Source organism: Drosophila willistoni, assembly GCF_018902025.1.
Source record: "Drosophila willistoni isolate 14030-0811.24 chromosome 2L unlocalized genomic scaffold, UCI_dwil_1.1 Seg168, whole genome shotgun sequence".
Classification (NCBI taxonomy): Eukaryota; Metazoa; Arthropoda; class Insecta; order Diptera; family Drosophilidae; genus Drosophila; species Drosophila willistoni.
The window spans coordinates 15,418,173-15,446,048 of NW_025814047.1; the positions used below are offsets into that span (position 1 = coordinate 15,418,173).

Genomic DNA, 27,876 nt, shown 5'->3' on the forward strand with positions numbered 1-27,876 from the left:
TAACTTTTCTACACTAACTTTTAAATGTTGAGATTGACTCTTTCGAGATATTAAGCCAGATTAATATTTATGTTCCAGTCCGCAATTACACACCACTTCCTACCTGCGCAACTAACTTCGCACTGCTTAAACATTTTCGTATACTACACTACGACTACAACACGCTATCGGTTCAGGAACATGGCTTTTGGTTATAAAAAAAAGCGCTCTTGTCCTTCTTCTCTCGTTATTAATTGTATTCATATTTTAACCTATCCTATTTGTATACCCTCGCAAAAAGGCCCTTTGGTTCTGTATAACCTATTCTCTTATTCAGGTAAGTCACAGAAATCGATAACAACCTAAAACCAACCCAAAGGAAATGTGGGTGTCACAGAAATGTCGTTTGTCAGTTTTAAATGTCCCAGCTTTTTCTCCAACATTTGGATAATATTGCAGTTGTTGCGACTGTAATATAAAATAAAACATTGCTTTTTTGCATGGATCTGCATTTTAGCTATCGCTAAAGATGGTTGTTTTCATATTCAATTTATTATTTTACGAAAATGGAAATGGAAAAAAATCACAGTTTTTGGCTTAAAAAAGTTACAATTTTTTTTTGGGTTTTAATTATAACTTTTAAAGCTCTTAAGAGCTTTACAAGTTAATTCTTATTGTTTTTCAACGGATTTATTTCTTTTTAATAATGTTTCAAAAAAGCACACAAATATTAAGTTTAAAAACTGGTACATTTTTTTCTTACTATATACAACCTTTCTTGACTCATTAACAATCGAAATAGCAACTAACGTTTATCGTGGCAGCTGACAGTTGCTAGCAGTAACAGTGAATCAAAAAGGGTGACCAAAAATGAAATATCTGGGATTTCTGTGACACCGACATTGATTTGGTAGATTTCAAAAACAATCTGCCTTAAAATCTCTACAGATTTCTGCGACACACCTGATTACATTTAATATTTTCTATTTCTATAGTTTAATTTATGTTTTTTATGTAATACGCCTTTGCCCTTAGGATGGAGAGGGTAAAGGTTGTAAACACTAACTTTACTTAGGGTCATTCGTAACAGCTTACAATCTTCGGCTGGAGCTACGCGACGCGTATAGCATGACGTTTCATCATAAGTTTATTTGACATCTGTGTATCGATTTTGGTCAAATTTGGAACAGTCATGAACAGCTTCATTAAATCTTACATTCGTCGATGTATTTGTTATTTGTAACATTTCTAACGTAAATCGTTTGTTGTAGTGCCGTTCTTATCCTAAGATCTTGATGTTACGGTCATTTACAGGTATACATAAATGAAGTAAGCAAGTCGACTCGTAGACTTGGGTATACCATGCACCAGGTGAAACAAATATTTCAAATTTCGAAAACCAAATGTATGTCTGTTAAATTGATTTTACATGCCTCATACCACATGCTATCTCGCTCACTCACTCACACTAGCGCCGCCACGGCCAATTTTGCACTTATGGACCGCGTAGTAAAATATGTTCATACGCATATTTTGCATGTTTTTACTCCGATTTCAATCAAATTTGGTAGTTTGGTAGAAATAGACAAGATTAATTGGTCTGCCGATTGATTGTGATGGTCAAAAAATTGCAGCTGGTAATCGATTATTTTTAAATTATGGAGGCGGAATTGGCCGTGGAAAAATATTAAAATGTATAAATTCTACGCGCATTCTAAACGAATCTACATATTAAATTTGGTGACTTTAGTTTTGTTAGTTTTCGAAAAAATCAGTTTTATTCAATTTGCGGGGGCGGAAGTGGGCGTGTCAAAACTTTTAAATAATTAATATCTGCGCGTCTATTATGCTAGTTAACATACTAAATTTAATGTCAGTAAAACCGACGAAACTCTGGTTCAACCCCCGCCTGAAACTAGTTGGTTTTGAGTTTTTATTTTTTTTTGCTTTTTCAATAATTATTTTTGTCTAATAGCGTTATAGGTCTTATTAACGCTTTCTTAGAGATTAAACAAATATTTAAGTTTGTACATTATTAATATTAATTTTAATAACAATATTTTACATATATTTTTTCAAATACAGGGTTCAACTCCCTCAAATATTTGTATTGTACATGTTGCACACTTTTTACAAATTTCAAGAAAGTAATGTTTTTATTTCATCGTTTTTTGCTGCACTTATATAACTCTGTCCGTCAGGAGTATAGCCGTGTTTGTTTGCACCCTAGAATACATATTAAAAAATAATTAAATGTTGACTACATAAAATTGAATTGCATTCTAAACATTATGCATCTCACCTTTTCCAGAAGCAATTTTACACAACTAGTATGTCCTTCCCAAACTGCTCCTAATAACGGTGTAATCCCATGTTTAACTCGCTTCTTTAAAAATAAGTATAATTAATAATTGTTAGTGTCTCTTTGTTAATCTTTTTAGCTATACAAAATTAACATTTATGTATGCTCAAGGTCAATATATAAGTACATAAGCAAGTCTCACATTAGAGTACAAAATTTCAGAGAGTGAAATAAATAAGCGGATTCGTTTTATTTTCATTATAACGATTCGTGGCCCCAAGGTAAGTCAATTCAGGATTCATTAAGAAGGCATATTATTTTCAATCGAAATTCCAAAAACAAACTAATTCTAAAATGCCTGCCAAAAATAACAGGCTTATTCTTTTTATTTTTTGTAAAAATTAAAATGTTTGCCAATTCATTTATTTTATCACAAAAAAAACTGTTGAGCTCGCCTGATCTATTGTTATAATAAAACAGAATGCGTGTGGTTGGTTGTGCAGTTTATTCGCGACTAACTTCTATTTGTCTCTCATCGAGTCATTGTTCTCTTTAACGCATCTCGAGAGAGAGTATATAAAGTTACATATATATATATATTCGTATGTGTGTGATCATGCATGCATTGAGTTGAGAGAGAATTATTTCAACACCCTTCCTCAATGCAAGTATGTCCACAAATTTATCTTATACTTAACAAATTCCTAAACTCTACATGCTTCTTCTTCGCAAGATTCTTGGTTAGGATATCAGCTATCATTTCATTAGTAGACTTATACTTTAAAACAATCTGACCATCATTAACTACTTGTCTAACAAAATGATATCTAATGTCCACGTGCTTCGTCCTTGAATGGTGTACCGGGCTCTTAGCCAATTGCTGCGCGCTGAGGTTATCGCCATACAAAACGGTAGATGTATCTTCCTCTCCGCAACCAATCTCGATGATTAATCGACGTAATACAATGGCTTCTTTGCACGCTGTTGATAACGCCATGTACTCTGCTTCGGTGCTGCTAAGAGCAACACTCCGCTGCTTCTCCGATTTCCATGATATCGGACCGCCAGCCAGAAAATATACATATCCTGTATAAGACTTGCGATCAATCCTATCGCCTGCCCAATCTGCGTCCACGAAACCAGTAAACGCCGCATCCGACTGCTTGTAATGAATCTTGAAGCCAACTGTCAAAGCCAAATATCGTAAAACATGCTTTATGGCTGCAAGGTGTTCATTATGGGGGTCCTTGTTACGTTGAGCCAACTTCGATACTGAGTGGAGTATATCTGGTCTAGTAGTCAACGCAAGCCACATTAGCTCGCCTATGATTGACTGATAAAGAGTTGCATCAACCCTTTTACACTCCATTTTATCGCAGGCTACCTGATACCCTGCTTCTAACGGTGTTGCAGCTGGTCTGCACATATCGCTCCAGTAGATCCTTGATGTACTGTGAATGACCCAATGATATTTCGCCAAGTTCGCCATCACGGTGAACCTCCATGCCAAGGAACAGACGCACAGGTCCCTTGTCAACACATTTAAACACTGCCATTATAGCTGACTTAATCCTGTCAAGATCTGACTTCTCCTGGCATCCAATAAGAAGACCGTCTACATAGACAAGGATTAGTGATAGATTACCTTTTGCTTGCTGTTTGTATAGACATGGTTCATTGTCGCAAGGTATGAAACCATTAGCTCGCAAAACACTATCGAGTTTGGAGTTCCACTCCCGTCCAGACTGTTTGAGTCCATATAACGCCTTTTTCAACAGAAGTACCTTACTTTTGTCTTCAGTTGCGTATCCTTCGGGCTGCCTCATGTATACGGTATCGCCCAAATCACTGTTTAAGTAAGCCGTGCATACATCCATCTGGTGTAGATACAATTTTAACTGCGCTGCTAGGGCCAAGATGAATCGAACACTCTCCAAGCGACATACAGGCGAGTATGTTTCATTGTAGTTCACTCCATAGCGCTGTGAACATCCTTTTGCTACTAGTCTCGCTCGACTTCTTCCTTTGCATCACGCTTTACACTGTAGACCCACTTGCAGCCAACAGGTTTATACCCTTCCGGTAGCGTACTAAGCTGCCAAGTGTGATTGGACATCAAGGAATCATACTCCTTTTGCATAGCCTCACGCCAATGCGAAGCAAACGGACTACTAAGCGCCTCCTCATAGGTCTCTGGTATGATCACCTCACTTGTAATCAATGCGCTTAAAATATTGAACTGCTTTTTTGGTCTGCCAGGCCTTCCAGTTCGAATCAGCTTCGGCCTGCCGGGTCCAACACGTTGTTCAACCACAGGTTCTGCCACTTCTTGTTCAATTGCCATGTCTAAATCTTCGTTACTGCTGCCCTTCTCGCTGACCTCTGCATCAGAGTCGTCTGTACTGCTGAAGTCATCTGCTGCATCAACAGATCCTGAATCCTGATCATCCGCATATGGAAAATCAAACTTGACGATATCACCATTCGAATCGCCATTGCCGAAACGCTCGTCGAACAAAACGTCTCGCTTCTCAACAACTTGCCTGGTTTCGGCGTCGTACAACCGATACCCTTTCGCATTTCGAGAATAACCAACCATTCGGTATTCTTTGCCCTTTGGATCAAACTTGCCCTTATGATGTCCTTTGTCCAGTGCTACTGCAATAGACCCAAAAACTTTTAACCCTTTCGACCCCAACGTTGCCTGTGAGCAACATCAGCTGTTTAAGAGCGTACCGTTTGCTCTTCTTTTGTTTTTGTCTGCTCTTTCGCAGTGATAACGGTGCTTTCAAGTATGTACCCAAAATATGTGAAAAAAAAATACGTTTGAAGATCAGCTGGCAAAGTTATTTTCAATAAGCTGCACGTGCATCGAATAAAAATTTCATGTGAAATTTGGAAGATTTTGTAAAGGAACTGTTATACATATCTAAAACATATATTACAGACAAAGTTCGTTTGTAATATTTTTAGATATAGACTTAACTTAACGGAGCTGAAGTTAAATTTGATAAACATAAATAAATAATCAGGTGAGTAATTTTCAAAGTTCAATGTTGCTTGTGGGCAACCTTGGGCCATTGTGGTTATATTTATTTTGTTATTTAGTTATGAGACCGAAAGAGAAAGGTTTGTCGGATGAAGATGTTGCGAGAATTATCAACTTCGATTGGGATGCCTCAACTGACGAAGAAAGTGATAATGATATGGATGACATTTCTGCAGTGCTGGAGAAAAATTTGGAAGGAATCGTGGAAAGAGGGGAAACTTTAGAGGTTGACCTTCTAGAAAATTTGATTACGGAAGAATGTGAGGCGAAATGTCGTTTTGTTGTGGATAATTGCTTTGAAAAAGTTGACAAGAACACGGCTTAGAGCTGAAATGCACTGGTGATGATATCAAACGCTATATTGGTATTTGGTTGTACTTGGGTGTTCTAAAATTGCCGCAACTCAAAATGGCATGGTCAAATGATTTCAAATTGACCGCTATCACAGACGCAATGCCCTGCGTAAAATTTGAAAAAATAAAGAAATATTTACATTTCAACGATAATACCAAACAAAGCAAAAAAGGCGATTTGAATTATGACAAACTGTACAAAATACGTCCTTTACTAAATGGCCTCAAGGAAAATTTTGGAATGCTACCCCAGGAAGAACATCAAAGTATTGATGAACAAATTATTGCGTTCAAAGGTATACATTCATAATTGTCATAATGTCAAAACTATAATTCAATTTTTTGTTTCAGGTCGATCGTCATTCAAGCAATACAACCCAGCAAAGCCTCATAAATGGGGTCTAAAAATGTTTACACGTGCTGGAACCTCTGGATTAGTGTACGACTTTACGTTGTACGTTGGTGAAGGCACCTGTCCAGCTTATGGCTTGGGCCTATCTTCGGATGTTGTCTTATACCTGGCAAAAGGTCTTCCCAAGAACCAAAATTTCAAGCTCTATTTTGATAATTGGTTTACGTCAGTTAGCCTTCTGATCTCATTGAAGGAAATGGGTATATTTGCAACAGGAACTGCGATTGTTGCTTCGTACAATAAGGGTATGGGAGGAGTAGATTTGGCCGATATGCTCATGGAGTTTTACAAGGTCAACCACCGTTCAAGAAAGTGGTATATAAGAATTTTTTATTGGTGCCTTGGGACTTGTGTTACAAACGCGTGGCTATTGTACAGAAAGCATCTAAAATTGGCAAATCCGAGGCAAAAGCATATTCCTCTAATAAAATTTCAGTTAGAAATTGCTCATAAGTTGCTTACTACCAATACCTCGTTCGAAAAAAAGAGGGGTCGACCGTCGAATGTTGATAGGGCTAGCTCTGAAGCAATCCTGAGCTCCCCATCAAAGCGTGTCTTCTCAACCGTCAAAAAAGTTCAAGTTCCAGCCAAATCCTTCCATCTCCCAGCGAAATGATAATATGGAACATTGGGTTGTATTTGGTGAAAGAGGACGTTGCAAATTGTGCAAGACTGCGACACCAATGTCCAAATGCCGTAAATGTAAAGTCAACCTTTGTTGTAATAAAAACAAAAACTGTTTTTTGACTTTTCATACTTAATTATTTGAAATCAATAAAAATCATTTAAACAAAAAAATTTCTTTGTTTTGTATACCACCATGGCCCAATGTTGCTCACAAGCAACATTTCGTAGCCCCCAAACCGGTGGGCGTGGCGACTTAAAATTTTGTCCTAAATTCTTCTAAAATTGATATAAAAAGATTGTGAGTAAAAAAAAAATTTTCATTCCACAGGAAAAAAGTTGGGGTCGAAAGGGTTAAATGACTTATTGATGGTTTCTTACCATTCCATGCTTCCATTGGAGTCATGTTAACCAGGGCTCGAGTTGGTGACCTATTCCGCAGATAAGCAGCTGTATAAACTGCCTCAGCCCAAAGAGATTGATGTAGACCAGACTGGATGAGCAAGCATCTTGACATCTCCACAAGAGTTCTGTTAACTCTCTCTGCTACACCGTTCTGCTGCGGCGTGTATGGTACCGTGAGCTGCCGCAATATTCCATTGCCCTTGAGAAACTCGTCAAACGATTTATTGACGTACTCGCGACCATTGTCGCTCCGAATGCACTTTAGCTTCTTTCCAGTTTGCCGCTCTGCCATGTTTTTAAACTCGACAAACTTTCCAAATACTTCATCCTTTCCCTTCAGGAAATATACAAATATGCGACGTGACCTGTCATCGATAAATGTCAAAAAGTATCTGCTGCCTCCAAGGCTTTTTGTATCGAACGGGCCGCAAACATCTGAATGCACCAGCTCCAAGATTTCTGTAGCTCAGTTCTTGGTCGAATCTGGAAATGGCTGTACTATGATCTTGCTTACCATGCAGATCTTGCAGGGTTCCAACGACGTTGAGTCAAACGTTCCCATGCCACGGGCCAAATCCTTTAGTGCAATTTCAGCCAAACTGCCATAGTTGAGATGTCCGTACCTTTTATGCCACAAATCTTCGTAAGACTGTTCAATGGCATAGCATTCGCTCGCTGCTGTTCCAAAAATATACAAACGGCCAACTTTGTCCGCTTTCAGAATGCATTCACCCTTTTGGATCACTCGTGCATACTTTTGTCCAAATTCAACAATGCTTCCATGTTCAACTGCTTTACTCACCGACACGAAATTACCTCTTATTTTGGGTACATACAATACATTCTTTAATGTAAGTACACGTGAAACCATATTCAGCTTTACCTCGCCCTTTCCTTCAGCCTGAAGAAAGTTATTATCAGCCAAAACAATTTTCTCCGAATGTTTCACAAATGTTGAAAACAAATCTCTGTTACAACACATATGGCTGGTGGCGCCACTGTCCAGACACCAGTTCGATCGTTCAACACATTTCGCGTCCAACGCGTTCAGCAAACCTAACGATGACTGTACTGCCTTATTCGGGTTCGATGCAACCTTCCGACCTTTTACAACACTGGGACAATTTGCTTTAAAATGGCCTTTGCCACCACACGCAAAACAGTTCAAAACTTTTTGCTTTTCTTCCAATTGTCTCTCTGCATCGATTGCTTTTCCACCACTGTAAACGCTTTTGCGCTCTCGATCGGTTTTTCGCTCTCTCTTTTGCGCTCTCCTTCTTCTCTCAGCTTTATGCATAACATGTCGAAACTCGGCAAACTGTCGCGCGTCTTTATGGCGACAACGAAATTGTTCAAATTGGTCTGGAAGACTGGATAGCAAAATAATCGTTACAAGCTCGTCCAATATTTCAATTCCAACGCCAGCAAGTTTGTCCAAGATTTCCTTGAAATCCGACAAATAACTCTATATGCTTTGACCCTCCTGTATGCGTTTACTTAGCAATTTCTTGAAAAGAGCTACTTTTCTAACGGGTCCTCTGGGTTGATGAGCTTCCTGAAGCTTCTTCCAAGCCTCATGTGCACTTGCACAGTGCTTCACATGTCCCAACTGTGAAGTCTTGACGCTCAAGGTGATCATTGCCAATGCCTTCTGATCCAGCGTCGTCCATCCGGTGTTCTCCCCCGTAGTTGGCCTTGCCAATACGCCTGATGCCACATTCCACAAATCCGCATGCACCAGCACACTTTTCATCTGGATGCACCACGAGTCATAATTACTGTCCTCGAGTTTATCGATCTGATACACGCCGACATTATTCTCGTTTATATATACTTTGTGAAAAAACCGTCTAGAACACAGCGCGAAATCTAATTTCTTCTAGAAATTACCACAGCAACCACATAGGCACGTTGCCTGGGTCCATAACCTATTGTTATAATAAAACAGAATGCGTGTGGTTGGTTGTGCAGTTTATTCGCGACTAACTTCTATTTGTCTCTCATCGAGTCATTGTTCTCTTTAACGCATCTCGAGAGAGAGTATACAGTTACATATATTTTTTTTTTTTTTTTTTTTTTTTTTAATTCGTTTATTTGGTAAAAAAGGAATTACAAATAGGTTAACAAAAAAGAAAACAGTTGGCAACCAAGAAAGATAGGTTTAATCGAAAGAAGGAGAAGAAAGTGGGAGATTGAAGATATAGGAGACTGCGGGACCGCCTGGGGGTATTGCATCGCAGGGTGTGTGGGGGAGGGGGGATGTGGGCTTCTCAGACCCCGCCTGTATTGCGCTGCCTTTCGCGCGCGCGTAGCTTGCTGATCACCTGTTTCGCAAAGGTGCAAATAGCTGTCCAATTTCGTTGGTTTAACGTCATCAGTGGAACCAGATTCTGTGAAGATAATGGCTCACCACAGAGCAGCTCGGCCGCCTGCCTTTCTGTCGCAAACATAGTGCATGCGAAGAGAGCATGATCAGGACTCTCCGATTCACCGTTCCTGCACCAAGTGCATTCCGCACTCGCCTGGTGACCAAATCTGAAGAGATATTCCGCAAAGCATCCATGACCGCTGAGTATCTGTGTCAGCTCGAAAGTTACCTCGCCATGCTTCCGTTGCAGCCACATTTTCAGATCGGGAATAAGCCTGAATGTCCACCTGCCCTTAATCGAGTTCGTCCAGCGAAGTTGCCAAGCGTCCCAGCTTTCCTGACGTGCCGCAGCCTTGACAACCTTTAGCTCAGCAGGACTCGGCGCTGACTCCATCTTGGTGGCATAGATGCGTTGTGCTTCATGTGCTAGCAGGTCGATGGGCGTCATACCTGCTATGACAAGAGCTGCATCGTCTGATATTGTGCGAAAGCCGCAACAGACCCTCAGCGCCGCAAGACGGTATGTGGTCTCTAGGCGTCTCCTATATGTCTTGACCGTCATGGCATTAGCCCAGGCTGGTGCCCCATAGAGCATCGTGGACTTCATGACATTCATCAGGAGCAGGCGCCGACCCTGTTTTGGGCCTCTGCTGTTGAGCATGATGCGGCTAAGTGACCGTCCCAACTCAGCTGCCCTGGCTCCAACAAGCTCCAGATGCTCCTTGAAGGACAGGCGCGTGTCCAGGTGTATACCGAGATACCTGATGGCCCGTGAAGAGGTAATCGTGGTGGCGTCCACGATGATGTTGGCAACCTCAACCGTTTTACGACTACTTATTAGCACAGCTTCCGTCTTTTGTACTGCAAGCTCGAGACCTGCAGAAGCTAGCCAGTCCTTGGCCATTCCGATGGAACGCGCAGTTATTTCCTCGGCTTGTGCCAGATATTTAGCCACCACTACTATGGCAACATTGTCAGCGAAGCCCACCAGTCGCGCGCCACTCGGAAGTTGGATGCGCAGGATTCCGTCGTACATTGCATTCCAAAGTAGAGGGCCAAGAACGGATCCTTGGTGTACGCCTCCTTTTACATCATAAGTATGCGTCCCTCCGTTTGATCTGTAGTACAGAACTCTGTTTCTGAAGTAGTCCTCCATTGTTCTTGTGAGATACTCCGGGACTCTAAAGTTTCGCAATGCTGCAAGAATGTTGTTCCAATTTGCTGTGTTAAAGGCATTTTTAACGTCCAGCGTGGTGACAAGGCAATACTGCTTTTGCCCTCCCTTCCATCGTTGCCCCTCTATAGCCTTGGCAGCAGTGTCGACGACAGATTTGATGGCATCAACAGTCGACATAGCTCTGCGGAATCCAAATTGCATAGGCGAGAGGTCGCCAGCCGCCTTGATTGCTGCCTCAATTCTGGTGCTGAGTAGCCTCTCAAAAATTTTGCCTGCCGCATCCAGAAGACAAATTGGCCTATATCCAGAGGGGTCTTCTACAGGTTTATTTGGCTTTGGAATCAGTACCAGATTCTGTCTTTTCCATCTGTCTGGAAATGTACCTTCACCCATGCAAGCGTTAAAAACATCCGCGAATCTTTCGGATTGTAGGCCAATGGCTAGTTTTAAGGCCTTGTTTGGGTTGGTATCCGGGCCAGGAGCCTTGTCATTTTGCAATCTCGCTGCCGCCACTAACACCTCTTCTCCAGTGATGGGCCAATCTACTGGCAAAGCAGTATGCTGCATCTGTTTCGGGCCTATTGACGAGGTGGCCGGAAACAAAGTTTCCACAATCATAGCCATGCGCCCTTCGTCAGGAGCCGCCGGCTTAACAGCCCTAAGCTTTTTCATGGCTACTTTATAGGCCAAGCCCCAAAGACCATTTTCTATCGAGTCACAAAGTTCGAGAAAACAGGTTTTTTTTCGTGACTTAATAAGCTCTTTAAGGTCCCTTCTTCTGGCTGCAAATTCTGCTTGCAGCAGCAAGAACTCTGATCTGCCACGCGATCTTTGGTAGAGCCTTCTAGCACGAAGACACTTTTTTCTTGCCTCCGCAATGTTCTCGTCCCACCAGTAGACAGGGGCTCTATGTCGGCTATGCCCTCTTCGGGCCTTCATGCTAGCGTTGCATGCCGCCCTCACTGCGTCCATAATGGTGTCCGCCTGGCTTGAAGCATCTCCGTCTAGTCGGGGAATGTTGAGTGCCGACGTAAAAATAGATGGATTAAGAGTATCCACGCGGAATGCTTGGCCTCCTTGATCTGTTCGCGGTTGGTTGGGCATTTGGTGTGCGCTTCTATTGATGGAGCATATAATGGCCAGGTGATCGCTACCAGTGTAAAAATCGCAAAGTTTCCAGATTGAGTGAGGGAAAAGACAGGCACTTGTGAATGTAACGTCGATTACAGAGCCGCATCCTGCCCTACTAAACGTATGCTTGGATTTAGTGTTTAGCACAGCAATATCGAGGATCGCCCAGGATTCGAGAAGCGCTCTACCCCTAGCATTAGATGAACTGCTGCCCCATTCTTCAGACCAAGCGTTAAAATCACCTGCGATTATGACATTTTGCTTTGAACTTGCATCAGCGGCGATGGAGTCAATTATTCTCTCGAATTCCGTGAGTCTCAGGCTGGGGGCTAGATAGCAACTACAGTACCACATATCCCCGATTTTCGTGCGAACGTAGCCAAGGGACGAATAAATCGACTCCATAGCCGGTACGTTTTGTCCGCATACCCAAATGTCAGCTTTTTTAGACGAGTCCACTACCCACAGTGGGCCATCGCCTGTTTTATACGGCTCGCTCAAAATCGCTATATCGGCGTCTACTTCACGCGCTGTTTGCGCCAACAGATCCTGTGCCACTGCACAGTGGTTGAGGTTTAGTTGAATAAACTTCATCCCGGTTTGTTTGTTAGTTGGGCGCCAGATCTTGTCAACGGGCAGTCTTTACTGCCGGCAAAATGCTTCCTGTCAGTGCGGTTTGCTTCGACGCAGTTGTAACAATTTGGATCGTTTTCACAAGCCGCAGCTTTATGTCCAGGCTGCCCACATCTGAAGCACCAGCTGGTTCGGTCAACTGTGCTCTTGCAGTTGAAAGCCACATGTCCAAAATTGAGACATTTGTAGCATCTCCGCTGAGCCACTCTTTCCCTGATGTGGCAGCTGAACCAGCCCACTACTAGTGTTCTCTTCTTTACAAGAAAGGCCGCAGCTGTCTGTGGCAGACATACAACTGCCATTTGGGTCTCGTTGAAGGTTGGTCGCAGCGTCTTCACTGTGATGGCGCTTCCCAATATACCCGTTGCCTTTGTAATGGCCGTAATGATGTCAGTTTCCGTTACCAGGCAATCTAGCTTCCGCAGTTCGATGTATGACAAGTCAGTGACAGTTCGAACTTTGGCGTTCATGCCCAATACGTTGCATAGCTCCTCTTGTATTTTCCGGTCTCCATCTTTGCTTTTAAGCTCCAGAAGCAGATCGCCATTTTGTGTCTTCCTGGCCCTTACCACTTCGTCTTTAATGCAATTTAGCCGCCCGTCGTCCCGTCGGGTTACCATTTCCAACATTTGCGCATACGAAATGCCCTCTTCCGCCTTGATTATAATGGCATCTGGCCGACCTCTGCGCGGCTTGCGCCTCGCTGAGACCACTTGCCAATCTGGGGATGGCCCATGAGTACCCACAGTATCGCCCTCAATAGCATTAGCGCTTGTGGGTGCACTACCGCCTAACATGGCCGCATACGTGGGCCTAGACTGCCCGCTGCCTCGCTTTCTTTTGGGTGGAGTATTTCTCTGTCCGGGTGGCTCCTCTCTCGGGCGCTTTGGACTGTCGGAGTGTGCTACCGAGTTCTCAATACGCTTGGCTTTGGTTGCCGGCCATGTGGCCACATCCACTGTGGTGTTTTTTACGCATTCTCCGCCAAGAACTAAATGGCAGATCGCTGTTTGCAGCTCTATCATGCGCCTTATGTCGTGCATCGTGTTTTGATTCACATGCCGAACCTGCGGTTTGCCGTCATCCTTTTTCTTAAAAGTGTTCTCCAGTTGGCGTAGGAGATTGCCCAAGTCGTCAAGCTCCGGAATGCGCGATAGTACAACCGGGCTTAGTACCGGCGTCGCACTCGCATGACTATCAGACGGTGGTAACGGTGGCCTGGCCGGCGAAGCCACTGGCGACCGCGTCATCCTACTGCTCTTTCTAAACGCCATCTCTTCGCCCCCCTGAACAGTGGCCACACCATCCCAGCGGACTTGATCCATCGACGCAGTCATTTTGTCCATTTCCCTATGTTGTTTCAAAATTAAATTTGAATTTAAATTTAAAAATGCAACGGCAAGGGAACGGCGCGTAGGCGCCACCTGGCGAATGCAGCCTTGGGCACAGCCCAAAGCCTATTTGCGTTGTCCAACACTGGTCGCTCAGCTGATCAGTGGCGCTTTGAGGGGCAACTCTACAAGTTTATTTCGCTGCCACAATTGAACGTGCGTCCAGAACGGAGTGGATTCCGGATAACAGAGAGAATGGGAGAGATCTATGCACCAATACTATGACGAAGGCGGCGGCTGGAGACAAAAGGCGCCAAGTTCCCCCCTCCTCGAGCGCCAACGAGAACGAAGCTGGCTTGAAAAGTCCCAAAGCCCTCGCGATAGTGGCACAGCTGTTGGCCAGGTGCCGCCGATGTAAGCCTGCTTGGCGTTACATATATATATATATGTAGCGTTGATTTAGCGATCGTTACTATATTTATTTATTTATTAATATTTGAATTGTTTGATGACAATCGAGTTCAATATATTGTTAGAATTTAAACATACTTATAGAAATAACACTAAACTAATTATGGACCTTGACGTGCGACTCAGTTGACAGTCTCTTTGCGAATAATCCACGGCCTCTTTAACAAGCTCTCTCTCAACTTATATAATGATCCTATGCCCTGCTCTCTCTACTACTACTAGAATGTTCGGCCACTACGCGTTTGTCTTCTCTCTTCTATTACTTTTGATTGCTCCCTCTCAATACCATTTCCCACATTCGGCCCTCCTGACTGTACATTCGACCCGAATGACGGTCCCCACAATTTCATATATTCCGATACAGTTGATGTCCTATTAGGCCCTTCCGCCTGTCCAACTTTCTCTACTTCATATCTTCCATGATTTTTAATTGCCGTTACTTTATAGGGTCCTAAATACTTTCCTTTAAGTTTCAGACCAACGCCATATTGGGTACGCTTAATAGCAACCAAATCATTTATTTTGAATCGTTTTCCCTCTTTTCTCTTTAGATTAGCTGACTTCTTGTTCTCCTCCTGAATTTGTTTTATATTTTCAACTGCCTCCATTCGTATTTTTTTTCTGTGTTCTGCTAGTTCTTCGATTAGAAGATCATCGAGTAGTTCTTTAAGTTTTACATCCTCTGATCTACGCATGTCAATACCGATTAGGATCTTAAGAGGAGCTATCTTAGTACTTCTAGGTGCCGTATCGTTGATGATTTGCTGAACTTTCCCAACGTATTTATACCATGAAGCTGGATTATCTAAACTCATTTTAGCTAGCATTGGAATAACAATCTTGTGAATCCTTTCAACCTGCCCATTTCCTCGCGGTACTCCGGTGGTAATCAATAAATGCACGATGTCGTGATCCTCGCAATACTTTTTGAAAATATGCGATGTAAAAGCCGCGCCTCTATCAGATATCAATCGTACTGGGTTCCCAAAATTTGTTGCTTGAACTTCTTAACACCGTATCACTTCATCTACGCCTGTGCTCCTAGTGGGATATAACCAAACGTACTTAGAAAAACCATCTATAATAACCAACAAGTAATTATACCGTTTATTTGTAAGTTCCATTGGTCCGACGTGATCAATATGGTAAGAACAAAGTGGTTTGTCACCCTTTTCTATCGAAGTTAGATATCCCTCTCTTTTGCCAGCCTTTGCGTTAATAACAATACACTCCACACAACTATGTACCACACGAATAACCTTATCTCTCAATTCGGGAATATAGTATGATTTCTCGATTAAATCTTGCGTTTTCTTGACGGAAAAGTGACCCTGGGTATGTGCAAGTCTAATAATCTCATGTTCCATTGCCGAAGGCACTACAATCAATTCACAATTAGGGTCCTTAAAGAGAATCTCGTTCTCTATATAGAAGTCTTTATAACTTTCCTTTTCGACTAGCGTCCTTACTGCCTTGGTCCACTCATCTTGCAACTGAGCTTCTTTTAATCGATGTTTAATAGTGTCCTCAACAAGCATAAAACATGCAAAACGACTCAACGCATCGACGTGCCTCATTTGAGTACCTGATCGATGTACGATAACATAATCAAAATCTTGAAGATACATAGCCCAACGAGCAACTCTCAAAGGAACATCCTTCTTTTCGATTAATTTTCTGTAGTCACAGCATAAACGCTTCTGACCATTCTTTTTCGAGACTAAGACAACTGGCGACGCGTACTCAGAAGTACTGGTTTTAATTATTTTCTCTGCTAGCCATTCTTGAATTTGTTTATCAACAATTTCCTGATCACAAAGGGCTAAACGTCTCGGGTGCGCTCAATATAATTTTCATGCTTACTGGTGCGTTTGCATTTCCTTTTGGCTGGTAGTTCCGAATTAATTTCTCTACTTCCCCTTTTATCAAATGGTTTAAATGCGAAAGATTTATGTCTGGACTCTTATCCCTGTCTTCAATATTTGTGATGAAGATATTTCCAATATCTCCTGCCCACTGAATATCTGACTCATTTTGTTCTCTCTTTGACATACTATGGGTGTGACAAACTTCTATATCGTTGCGCATAGCAAACCTAGATCCATTTGCTGTTACATTTATATTGACAGTGTTCAATATCGTTCGACCCAGTATAGCATCAAAACTTATATCCTGATCTGGCACTACATGGAATTCTATGTTCATAACTAAACCATCCACTTTCACTGGTATGATAAAACTACCGAAAGTCAACACTTTGCTGTCGCCAATTCCTGTTAAGTGTCTAGCTCCGCCTAATAACGGTTTCGATCCAATCATAAAATAAATATTTCTTCGCATAAGACATAATCCAGCGCCAGTATCTACGAGTCCTTTAAATATAACGTTAGAATATACGATGTCTTTAAGTTCTAACCCTGACGGAGTAAATTCGCTTGACGGCTGTATTACTACATCTTCATTTTCTACCACGTTTGTATTTCTCTCGTATTTAATTGGATTTTCTAGTTTGCACTGTGCCATTCGATGTCCTACTTTACCACATTTGAAACACTTTTGGTCGTTCTTCGGACAGTCTCGTCTGATATGTGATGTATCACCGCAACTATAGCATTTCCGATTCTTAGATGTATCAATTATTTTACCCTGATTAATCTTTCCTCCTGACTGAGCCTCAAACTTGTTTAACGACTTGTGTGAAGCACGAACTTTCTGATACGTTTCTATTTGAAACTTCAGTTCTTGTAGATTCCTGGCTTGAAATAGAATAGCTTTATTTACTTGTGAGTCTGGAATGCCCTTTACAATGTATTCTATCAAGCTCTCATCGTCCAAATTCACTGGTTTGGCAATTTCCATTAAAGCATACAAATATTCATGCAAAGTCTCCTCTCTTTTCTGAGAACGTTGCGATAATATTCTATGAATCTCAGCTGCTGATCGTTTCAGCAGCAGATTTAGCTGCCGCAGCTAACAACTGTTTGGCGTATATAAAGGTCTGTAACTTGTCCCATTGTACTGTAATAGCACACTCTTCTATCTCTTGTACCCACGAATCAATGTCGGGACTACCTGAGCCGGAAAAATAGGATACACTGCCCTCAACATCTTTTAAGGTGTACCAAGATCGACTACAATTGTTTATGGGCAATTCGCATCTAGCTGTAACTACTGATTCTACTTCTTCATTCTCGCTATCTTGGTCTTGAATATCGTAATGAGTAAGAAGTCTATTCTGTAGATCACGTTTTCTTCCCACTGTGCTTAGGTTCAATTCGGCCAACTTATTTCGCAAATCTGCGACTCGCAATGCCATAACCTCGTCAAGCTCCATATTACAATATTTTCTTTGTTCAATACCAATAATTAATGCTAAGGTTAGTTTTAGTAAATTCAATTAAGGTTAGAACTATATAGGGACATATAGTCCCCAAAAAACTTACCCAAGTCCGCTCCTGTCCCACGAAGTCTTCGTTTAATTTCTGCCAGCAGGTTGTCTGTCCTCTTCTAACGTTTTGCCTCTTGCCGCGTCCAGCTTCTGCCTCTGCCAACGGGTTGCCTCTGCCTCTGCTGACGTTTTATCACACACCACGCCCAGCTTTGCCTCTGCCAACGGGTTGCCTCTGCCTCTGCTGACGTTTTGCCTCACGCTACGTCCAGCTTTGCCTCTGCCAACGGGTTGCCTCTGCCAACGGTTCGCCTCTGCCAACGGGTTGCCTCTGCCTCTGCTGACGTTTTGCCTCACGCTACGTCCAGCTTTGCCTCTGCCAACGGGTTGCCTCTGCCAACGGTTCGCCTCTGCCAACGGGTTGCCTCTGCCTCTGCTGACGTTTTGCCTCACGCTACGTCCAGCTTTGCCTCTGCCAACGGGTTGCCCCTGCCAACGGTTCGCCTCTGCCAACGGGTTGCCTCTGCCTCTGCTGACGTTTTGCCTCACGCTACGTCCAGCTTTGCCTCTGCCAACGGGTTGCCTCTGCCAACGGTTCGCCTCTGCCAACGGGTTGCCTCTGCCTCTGCTGACGTTTTGCTTTGTCACTTCGAAGAACTTTGTTTGTTGTCTCTTTCACTCACGCAGTGTTATATGTTTGTATGTTAATTTCTTTAAACAATATTTCGGGCGAGCCCCCAAAAATGTAGCGTTGATTTAGCGATCGTTACTATATTTATTTATTTATTAATATTTGAATTGTTTGATGACAATCGAGTTCAATATATTGTTAGAATTTAAACATACTTATAGAAATAACACTAAACTAATTATGGACCTTGACGTGCGACTCAGTTGACAGTCTCTTTGCGAATAATCCACGGCCTCTTTAACAAGCTCTCTCTCAACTTATATAATGATCCTATGCCCTGCTCTCTCTACTACTACTTGAATGTTCGGCCACTACGCGTTTGTCTTATCTCTTCTATTACTTTTGATTGCTCCCTCTCAATACCATTTCCCACATATATTCGTATGTGTGTGATCATGCATGCATTGAGTTGAGAGAGAATTATATAAACAATATCCATAAATTCTTAGTCACAAAAAACAGTTAAATTTGTTAAAATATGATTCTCTTTGAAACGTTTGAAACCAATTGCAAATAGGTTTGCAAAAAATTTACAAAAATAATAGTTGACCTCTGTGGGGACAAAAGTATGGTTTTTGAAGTTAAATTGTTGGTTCGGTATTTCGCCCGATATTAATGCAGGGATGTAATGAACAACATTAGAAATTTCCCCATGCCCGTTGCAAACAGATTGGAAGTGTGCATACATATATTTACATACAGTCTGTCAAGAAACACTTTACACACTGAAAAAAAAATAATTTTTTGACTTTAGATCCAGTATCAATTTTATTTTAAATTAAAAATATCAAAGAAGCTAACATCGGCTATGCCGAAGTTTATATACCCTTGCAGTCCTTGGTAATAATAATTTTACATGTTTGATTTCTGCAACTCAATTCATCAATATACAAACAAAACAATTTTACTCTCTATTTTACAATTTGTTCTTCTTCTTCCCTCATTCCCAAAGCAAAGCAACGCACGCATACACATACAGTTTATGTAGCGTTGCGTCTGTGTGTGTATGCATGTACTCTGTTGATGACGAAAGACGTAGTAGCCAGCAACAGCCCTGCCGGCAGAGCTGGGAGCAGAGCCGATTATTATATTGACTGTAACTTGTGTTATATTTATCCGATCACATTCAAATTTTGGGATCTGGGGTTTTATATCCAATATTATCACATATGTAAATTTCATAGCATACTCCAATTTTTATGAAAATGTTTCTTCTAGTTCTTCTAGAGCTATATGATATAGTGATCCGATTCTTATGGTTTTCATACTTTATTTTTCCCGGGTAATAAAAAACACCGAAAAAAAATTTCAGCCCGATACCTCTTAAGACGGCTGAGTAAAACGTATACGCACAGACGGACATGGCTATATCAACTCAGCTTCTCATGCTGATATGGGGTCGGAAACGTCTTCTTCTGTGCGTTACAAACATCTGACCAATTTTATAATACCCTCTGCAAGGGTATAAAAATAAAAACAAAATCATTAATGCAAACCAAAAAACAAAAAGGAACATTACTCTTTACACATTTCGTTTTGTTCATCTGTTTTGCTCTTATTCGTAAACATAACGGTAATTTACCGTTAACTATGCTTTAAGAACTTCATCACGCAGCTGTTCTTTTGCATTCCCTTTGATTTGATTGTGAAAATTCGCTGCGTAAGAATCGTAATCGTTATAGTACAGCATAACCTTTGTTTCATCGCACCGTACCAGAAGCGAAGGTAAAGCGCTTTTCAATATTAATTGAAGACAGTACGGGTATTAAATGGTGGCCAAACATATTTTATGTATCCATGTGAGCTCTGCGACAAGCGAGAAAGTTTTTTCGTCATCAGGCACAGTATAAAACGCAAAAGATTGTCAAGCGCGAATCTCAATAAGTGGCTTTTTTTTGGTATGAAAGTGCTGCTTTGAAGAATGCCGAATTTTTATTTTTTTATTTCTACCATTAGTTATTAAATATATTTAATGTAAGTACTATATTTTTTTGATTACATTTTTTTAAATTTTAGTATTTGAATTTTTTAATATTCGAATGCGGGTAAAATTTACCTCTTTGGCCCATGGGGTGGTCGATTTGGTTGCAAAATTTCGGGTATTTTATTTTCAAAACTATCACATTACAGAATTTCATATTCAGGTTATAAATTGCTTAAATACTGAGTTTCAGCCTAATAGCTTTTATGATGGCTGAGTATAAACGCAAAGGCACCGACGGACGGACGGACATGGCTATATTGACTCAGCTTGTCATGATGATTAAGAATATAGCACTTAATGATATAGTGGTCTGATCCTGACGATTTTATAGTACTTTATCCTACCCGGGTTATAAGTGGTTCAAATATCAAGTTTCATCCCAATAGCTCTTAAGATGGCTGAGTAAAATTGACTTGCACTGACGGACATGACTATATCGACTCAGCATCTCAAAAGTATATGGGGTCGGAAACGTATCCTTCTGTGCATAACAAACATCGGACCAATTTTATAATACCCTCTTGCAAGGGTATAATGAAGTCTGCAAGGCGTCTCGCCGACCGTTTCTTGGTAATTCATCCCTGAAAATCGTGTACAACCCTGCGTTTAAAACACTTCCTTAAGAGACTTAAGGACGTAGAACATTTGGTTTTATGATAAAGTAAGGTTTGTTAGTTCTTTATCTTGTACAATAGACATGCACACTAAAGTGTAAGTCTTAATCAAATATCCTGCATGCAATCTACGCTAGGATCCTCTAACTCACAACAACACCTACACCATTTAACGACTAACTCCGTACTTATGCCCCACCATGTAAAAACCTTGTATAAGTATAACCTTTATATTTCTAGTATGATCCTAGAAAAATTTAGAAAGTCGGTAGATATTATTAACAAAATTCAGGTGCAGTCACAAAAATTGAATTATTGAAATTATGTGATTTCCCGTTTGGTCGTGGCCGTGGCAAAAACTTGAAATAAATTTGATCTGCATGCACACTACGTAATTTGGGTGTCTAGCTGTAATAAGATCCCAGATCTCTAGATCTAGATATACAACCCAAACCACTATTAATTGGTACGGCAAGTCTTTTTTCAAAGTTCGAATTTCAATTGGTTCTATTTATTTCCGTTTGCTAATTCAACAAGTACAAGTACAATACAAGTTTATACTTTTTGGAAAGGTTATTTTATTATCTTTCATTTGGTATCAAAATACTAATTTGTTTCATATCAGAAAAACTTGAAAAGTTTATTTAAACGAAACCATGTCAATAACACCAAAAAATAGTCTGACCACTATTAATTGGTACGGCAACTTCATTTGTTATTAAAACTGTGTAACATCTCCTTTATTTAAAATGACTGCCTTAATTCAATCTCCCATAGTATTAACTAGGCTTTTACAATCTTCTGGAGTTTTTTAATCCCAAACTTCTTGAATTTTTGTCTTTAATCCAGCAAGGGTTCGCTAGGGGTCATTTCGCAACTTTTTTTTCATCAAACCCCAAATATTTTCTATTGGGCTCAGGTCTGGACTTGATAATGGTCAATCTAAGACATTAATGCAATTCACCTGAAGCCAATTTTTTGTGGATTTTGCGCTATGCGGAGCTGCACCATCTTGTTGGAAGGTATATTCCCCACGGTCAGAAAGCTTTGGTATTGATGGAATGAGGAACTTTTGCAATTTGTATTTTTCTGAATTCACAGTGCCATCTATAAAGTGGAGCTCTCCTACACCATTTCCAGACATACATCCCCACACCATTGTGATCTTGGGAAACTTTACCGTGCGTTATAAGCAATCTTTGTGATACGCTTCTTGCTATTGCGTATGACTGTGTTACGGTAATGGCCGGATTCATCGCTAAAAATAATACAGTTTTACACTGCATACTGGGTGCAGAGGCAGTGGCCTCTGTGTTTAGCCCATAGCAACCGCTTTTTCTTTTGCAACGATGTTAGCAAAGGTTTCTTTTTAGCCTAAAAGTTTGAATATACGAATATTACATGTGCTATTCTACATGGAACTGATGTAAATCATACCTTGTAGAAGCCATATCCCCTTATTTTCATTTGTATACGAGTCCATTCGCGTTTTACGAATTTTCCAATCATTTCAGACCACTTTGAGGACATATCTCTAGCAGTACCTTGCCCATTTTGCCTTATGAGAGTCTCCAAAGCTCTTTTGTCACGTGGAGTAATATTTGAGTCATGACCTCTGTTGGCTGTATTGTTATTAATGTTGTCATTCTTTTTGTATTTTTGCACAATATTCTGCACCGTTGATTTAGCAATATTAAGATTCTTCGATATTTCGGCATATCTGTTTCCCAATTTCAATTTTTCAATGATCAAACTCCGAATTTGCTCACACACCGGCTTGCCCCGAACCATCTTTGACGAAATTACATTAAAAGTCACATGTCTTTGTTTTCTTTTATCGTTACCTTCTATGCACCGTTATTTATGCAGTTTCTTTCCATATTTTTGCTTCTTCTCATGTTTTTTTTTAAATAAAGTTACAAATAAATAGTGGTCACACTATTTTTTGGTGTTATTGACATGGTTTCATTTAAATACTCTTTTTACGTTTTTCTGATATGAAACAAATTAGTATTTTGATACCAAATGAAAGATAATAAAATAACCTTTCCAAAAAGTATAAACTTTTATGTTGAATTAGCAATTGGAGATAAATAGAACCAATTGAAATTCGAACTTAAAAAAAAATCCTGCCGTACCAATTAATAGTGGTTTAGGTTGTACATACAGACAGACAAACATGGCTTGATGAATGCATGGTATAATAAGAACAAGCTAAAGTATTAAAAACGTCCCTTAAGGCTTACAACCGTTATTATTTCTAGAACGTCAAGTATAATGAAGATCAGAAATGCATAGAACTAATAATTAATTAGCAAAAAAAATAATAACAATGACTAAAATCGAATTATACACACATTTATAAAGAATGTCCTTATTATTTTTTCCTTGTCTTTGGCATTTTTAAACACGAGGGACCGGACAAACTTTATCCATTCCATTCTTAGAAAATAAGTTATTAAGACAAGTCACTGTTCGTTTGCGCTGATCCAGGCAGTCGGACAGACATATCTATATGAACTCGTCTTATCGTGCTGATCAGAAATATATATATTATATATATGCGGAGATGCTTACTTCTTGCCTTAGACACTTCTGACCAAAACTAATATACCATTTTTGCAAGGATATAAAAATCGATAAATGAATTGATTTACGTTGGAGATTAAGAATATTGATATCAGAGAACTACAATGAGTAATAAATTTTACGGTGCACTCAATCATTGAGTTTGATTTTGTTCTATGCGGTTCTATGTATTGAGTGAATGAGCTGTATCGGTTTGAATCGGACGCTCACAAAAGTATTGCTAGTAGTTCATTTTGTATGACCGCATATTTTACTACAACTTGATTGAGCGGAACGAATCTTTTGCTTAGGCAAATGGGAGTGACCGAGGATTTTTGTTTTGTTCGAAAGATTTATCGTCTGTTTGCTCACAATCACACTTTTCGATTGTGTGTGATTGACTGACTACATGAATTATTTATCGAATTTTTGTCATCGCCAAAACAAAAAATATAAGTTCTTGGAAAAAATCGAGGAAATTAATTCGAAGTTTATAACAGAGCAAATCGAAAATGGAAACTTTACTCTGTCCACCAAACGAAAAGGACGCAGTGCGATTTGGTCGATATTGTCGAAAATAATAGGGTCTGATAATACGAAATTACCAAATTTAGTATTTTGCTGCACTTGCTGTGCTGTTCTGAAATTCATGGCGAATCAGACATCCAATTTGGCTAGGCATGGCTGTTGCATAGTTAAACTTGTTTCTTATAACTGTAATAATTATAATTATTAAATAATACAACTTCTAAACACATTGTTTTTTAATTCAATGCATTTCGAAACCGTAGAAGGGAGGGTGCGGTACACAGTCATATCGCAATTCATATCGATTTTGAATGTCAGACTCTACTTAAATTATGTGCACGAAATCCGATGTTAGTTCGGGTTTATTCATTTGTCTTGAATCGAATTTTACAAACGATCAATTCGGGTGAGCGTTTTTGCTACAACAATCAAGGTTGCGACTTGTTCGAAAAGCTAATATTATAGCAATTGATTCAAACCAATTGGTTGCGATACCGTGAATGATTTTTTCGTTTTAAGTGAGTGAGCGGAGTAAACATGTTGTAACATAGGTGTTGAGTGGTATGATTTGATTTTTTGAAGTTTGATCCTTCTCAATCATACTCGTTGCAGTTCTCTGATTGATATAATAATAATAATAAAAAAAATTGATGTTAATTTTTAAAATATTTCGCTTAAAATGGAAGGCTTGCTTATTATTTTTGTGTATTTTTTTTTCTTATACACATATTTAATTAATAACAAAGTAAATAACATATTACATGTAAGCTTACATTAACATCGGCTCCTATATTAATAAGATATTGCAACACTTTGAGCTGACCGAAGTCAGCTGCATAATGTATAGGGCATCGTCCTTCTAATTCCTCATTTACCTTATGAAGCTGTAGATAAAAATGATGACACTAGTTAAGCATATGAATCAATTACAGTCAATCACAAAAGTATATGTCGCTCAAAAATTAGACTTCTAGGTCGTCCCGACGACTTCGATATATATTGACTCAACTGACACTAGCTTTTATACAGTGGCAATTGTAAGGTGTCACAGAAATTGTGTTAGCAAGGTGAAAGATCATCGAGACTATCTACACGTAGATGCCTCTAATCCATTTTGGATCTATTCTATATTTTAGGCGGTAACCAAAAGAGCCCTAGCGTTTATGGTGGACTAACAGAACAGAAGCCATGTCTATTATACGCGCATAAGCTGGTCTACGATGAAGTCAAAAGATGCATTATCTATTCGGTGGCAATCCAGTCATTAATCAGCGTCAGCGTTCGGTTGTATGACCTGTGGCTAGTTTTCTTTGGAAAAGTAAATGCCCATACCGTATACATATACCCTTGCAGTTCGAGGCCAAAATATTTTTACATGTTCCAAAATTCAAAATTTTTCCGTAACTCAATTCATCAGTGTTTAGACAAAACCTTCCAAATATCATTTCCATTTCTTTTCCTTCTTCTTCCCTTGTTCATGCATGCCGTCATTGGCACGCATACACACACAGTTTATGTAGTGTTGTTTTACGTGCAAAACTGTCTTATTAGTAAAGTCCTTCACCGATTTCTATATCCTTGCAAAGAGCATTATAAAATTGGTCAGATGTTTGTAACGCATAGAAGCAGACGTTTCTGACCCCATAAAGTATATATATTCTTGATCAGAATGAGAAGCTGTGTCGATATAGTCATGTCCGTCTGTCCGTCCGTTCGTCGGTGCATTTTACTCAGCCATCTTAAGAGCTATAGCGATGAATCTTGGTATTTGAGCTACTTATAACCCGGGTAAGATGAAGTATGAAAATCATCAGGATCGGACCACTCTATCATGTAGCTCTAAAAAGAAACATTTCAATAAAAATTGCAGTATCCCCATGAAATTACTGATAGTATTGGATATTAAATCTCAGATCTCTAAATTTGAAGCTGATCGGATAAATAGAACACAAGTTACAGTCAATACAAGTCGGCTTTGTTTGTGTATTGATGAATTGAGTTGCAGGGAAAGAAATTTCAAAATGATATTTTGTATAGCACTTAATGATATAGGTGTCCGATCCTGAATATAGAATATAGTTCTTACTTTTTACCCTACATCGTTTGAGCTGGGATCCAAAAGTACATCTTCCATCTTATTCTAATCGACTTCAGTTAATTAACCCACCTTCTTTAACTAACGTTGGAATTATGATTGGTGTAACTTTTCTACACTAACTTTTAAATGTTGAGATTGACTCTTTCGAGATATTAAGCCAGATTAATATTTATGTTCCAGTCCGCAATTACACACCACTTCCTACCTGCGCAACTAACTTTGCACTGCTTAAACATTTTCGTATACTACACTACGACTACAACACGCTATCGGTTCAGGAACATGGCTTTTGGTTATAAAAAAAAGCGCTCTTGTCCTTCTTCGCTCGTTATTAATTGTATTCATATTTTAACCTATCCTATTTATATACCCTCGCAAAAAGGCCCTTTGGTTCTGTATAACCTATTCTCTTATTCAGGTAAGTCACAGAAATCGATAACAACCTAAAACCAACCCAAAAGCAAATGTGGGTGTCACAGAAATGTCGTTTGTCAGTTTTAAATGTCCCAGCTTTTTCTCCAACATTTGGATAATATTGCAGTTGTTGCGACTGTAATATAAAATAAAACATTGCTTTTTTGCATGGATCTGCATTTTAGCTATCGCTAAAGATGGTTGTTTTCATATTCAATTTATTATTTTACGAAAATGGAAATGGAAAAAAATCACAGTTTTTGGCTTAAAAAAGTTACAATTTTTTTTTGGGTTTTAATTATAACTTTTAAAGCTCTTAAGAGCTTTACAAGTTAATTCTTATTGTTTTTCAACGGATTTATTTCTTTTTAATAATGTTTCAAAAAAGCACCCAAATATTAAGTTTAAAAACTGGTATATTTTTTTCTTACTATATACAACCCTTCTTGACTCATTAACAATCGAAATAGCAACTAACGTTTATAGTGGCAGCTGACAGTTGCTAGCAGTAACAGTGAATCAAAAAGGGTGACCAAAAATGAAATAGCTGGGATTTCTGTGACACCGACATTGATTTGGTAGATTTCAAAAACAATCTGCCTTAAAATCTCTACAGATTTCTGCGACACACCTGATTACATTTAATATTTTCTATTTCTATAGTTTAATTTATGTTTTTTATGTAATACGCCTTTGCCCTTAGGATGGAGAGGGTAAAGGTTGTAAACACTAACTTTACTTAGGGTCATTCGTAACAGCTTACAATCTTCGGCTGGAGCTGGACATCTGTGTATCGATTTTGGTCAAATTTGGAACAGTCATGAACAGCTTCATTAAATCTTACATTCGTCGATGTATTTGTTATTTGTAACATTTCTAACGTAAATCGTTTGTTGTAGTGCCGTTCTTATCCTAAGATCTTGATGTTACGGTCATTTACAGGTATACATAAATGAAGTAAGCAAGTCGACTCGTAGACTTGGGTATACCATGCACCAGGTGAAACAAATATTTCAAATTTCGAAAACCAAATGTATGTCTGTTAAATTGATTTTACATGCCTCATACCACATGCTATCTCGCTCACTCACTCACACTAGCGCCGCCACGGCCAATTTTGCACTTATGGACCGCGTAGTAAAATATGTTCATACGCATATTTTGCATGTTTTTACTCCGATTTCAATCAAATTTGGTAGTTTGGTAGAAATAGACAAGATTAATTGGTCTGCCGATTGATTGTGATGGTCAAAAAATTGCAGCTGGTAATCGATTATTTTTAAATTATGGAGGCGGAATTGGCCGTGGAAAAATATTAAAATGTATAAATTCTACGCGCATTCTAAACGAATCTAC

At 39.7% G+C, this 27,876-nt stretch overlaps 1 protein-coding gene across 1 annotated transcript; it reads right to left on the bottom strand.

Moving 5' to 3' along the window:
- Positions 1-2,118: 2,118 nt before the first annotated feature.
- On the bottom strand, positions 2,119-27,706 carry LOC124459892 (myotrophin-like). Its single transcript, XM_047009671.1, has 4 exons — positions 27,616-27,706; positions 24,782-24,892; positions 2,282-2,365; positions 2,119-2,205 (listed from the first exon to the last, which is right to left on the bottom strand). Exons 1-4 carry the CDS (start codon positions 27,685-27,687, stop codon positions 2,119-2,121), a joined length of 354 nt encoding a protein of 117 aa, XP_046865627.1. The 5' UTR covers positions 27,688-27,706.
- Between the last annotated feature and the right edge of the window lie 170 nt (positions 27,707-27,876).

Excerpts from the sequence above, each read along its gene's own strand:
- LOC124459892 (XM_047009671.1), bottom strand. The coding sequence starts at position 27,687 with ATGCAAAATATGCGTATGAACATATTTTACTACGCGGTCCATAAGTGC. Across the intron at positions 2,366-24,781 it reads ATATAGGAGCCGATGTTAAT|AAGCGAGTTAAACATGGGAT; the intron begins GTAAGCTTACAT and ends TTATTTTTAAAG. Across the intron at positions 2,206-2,281 it reads TAAAATTGCTTCTGGAAAAG|GGTGCAAACAAACACGGCTA; the intron begins GTGAGATGCATA and ends TATGTATTCTAG.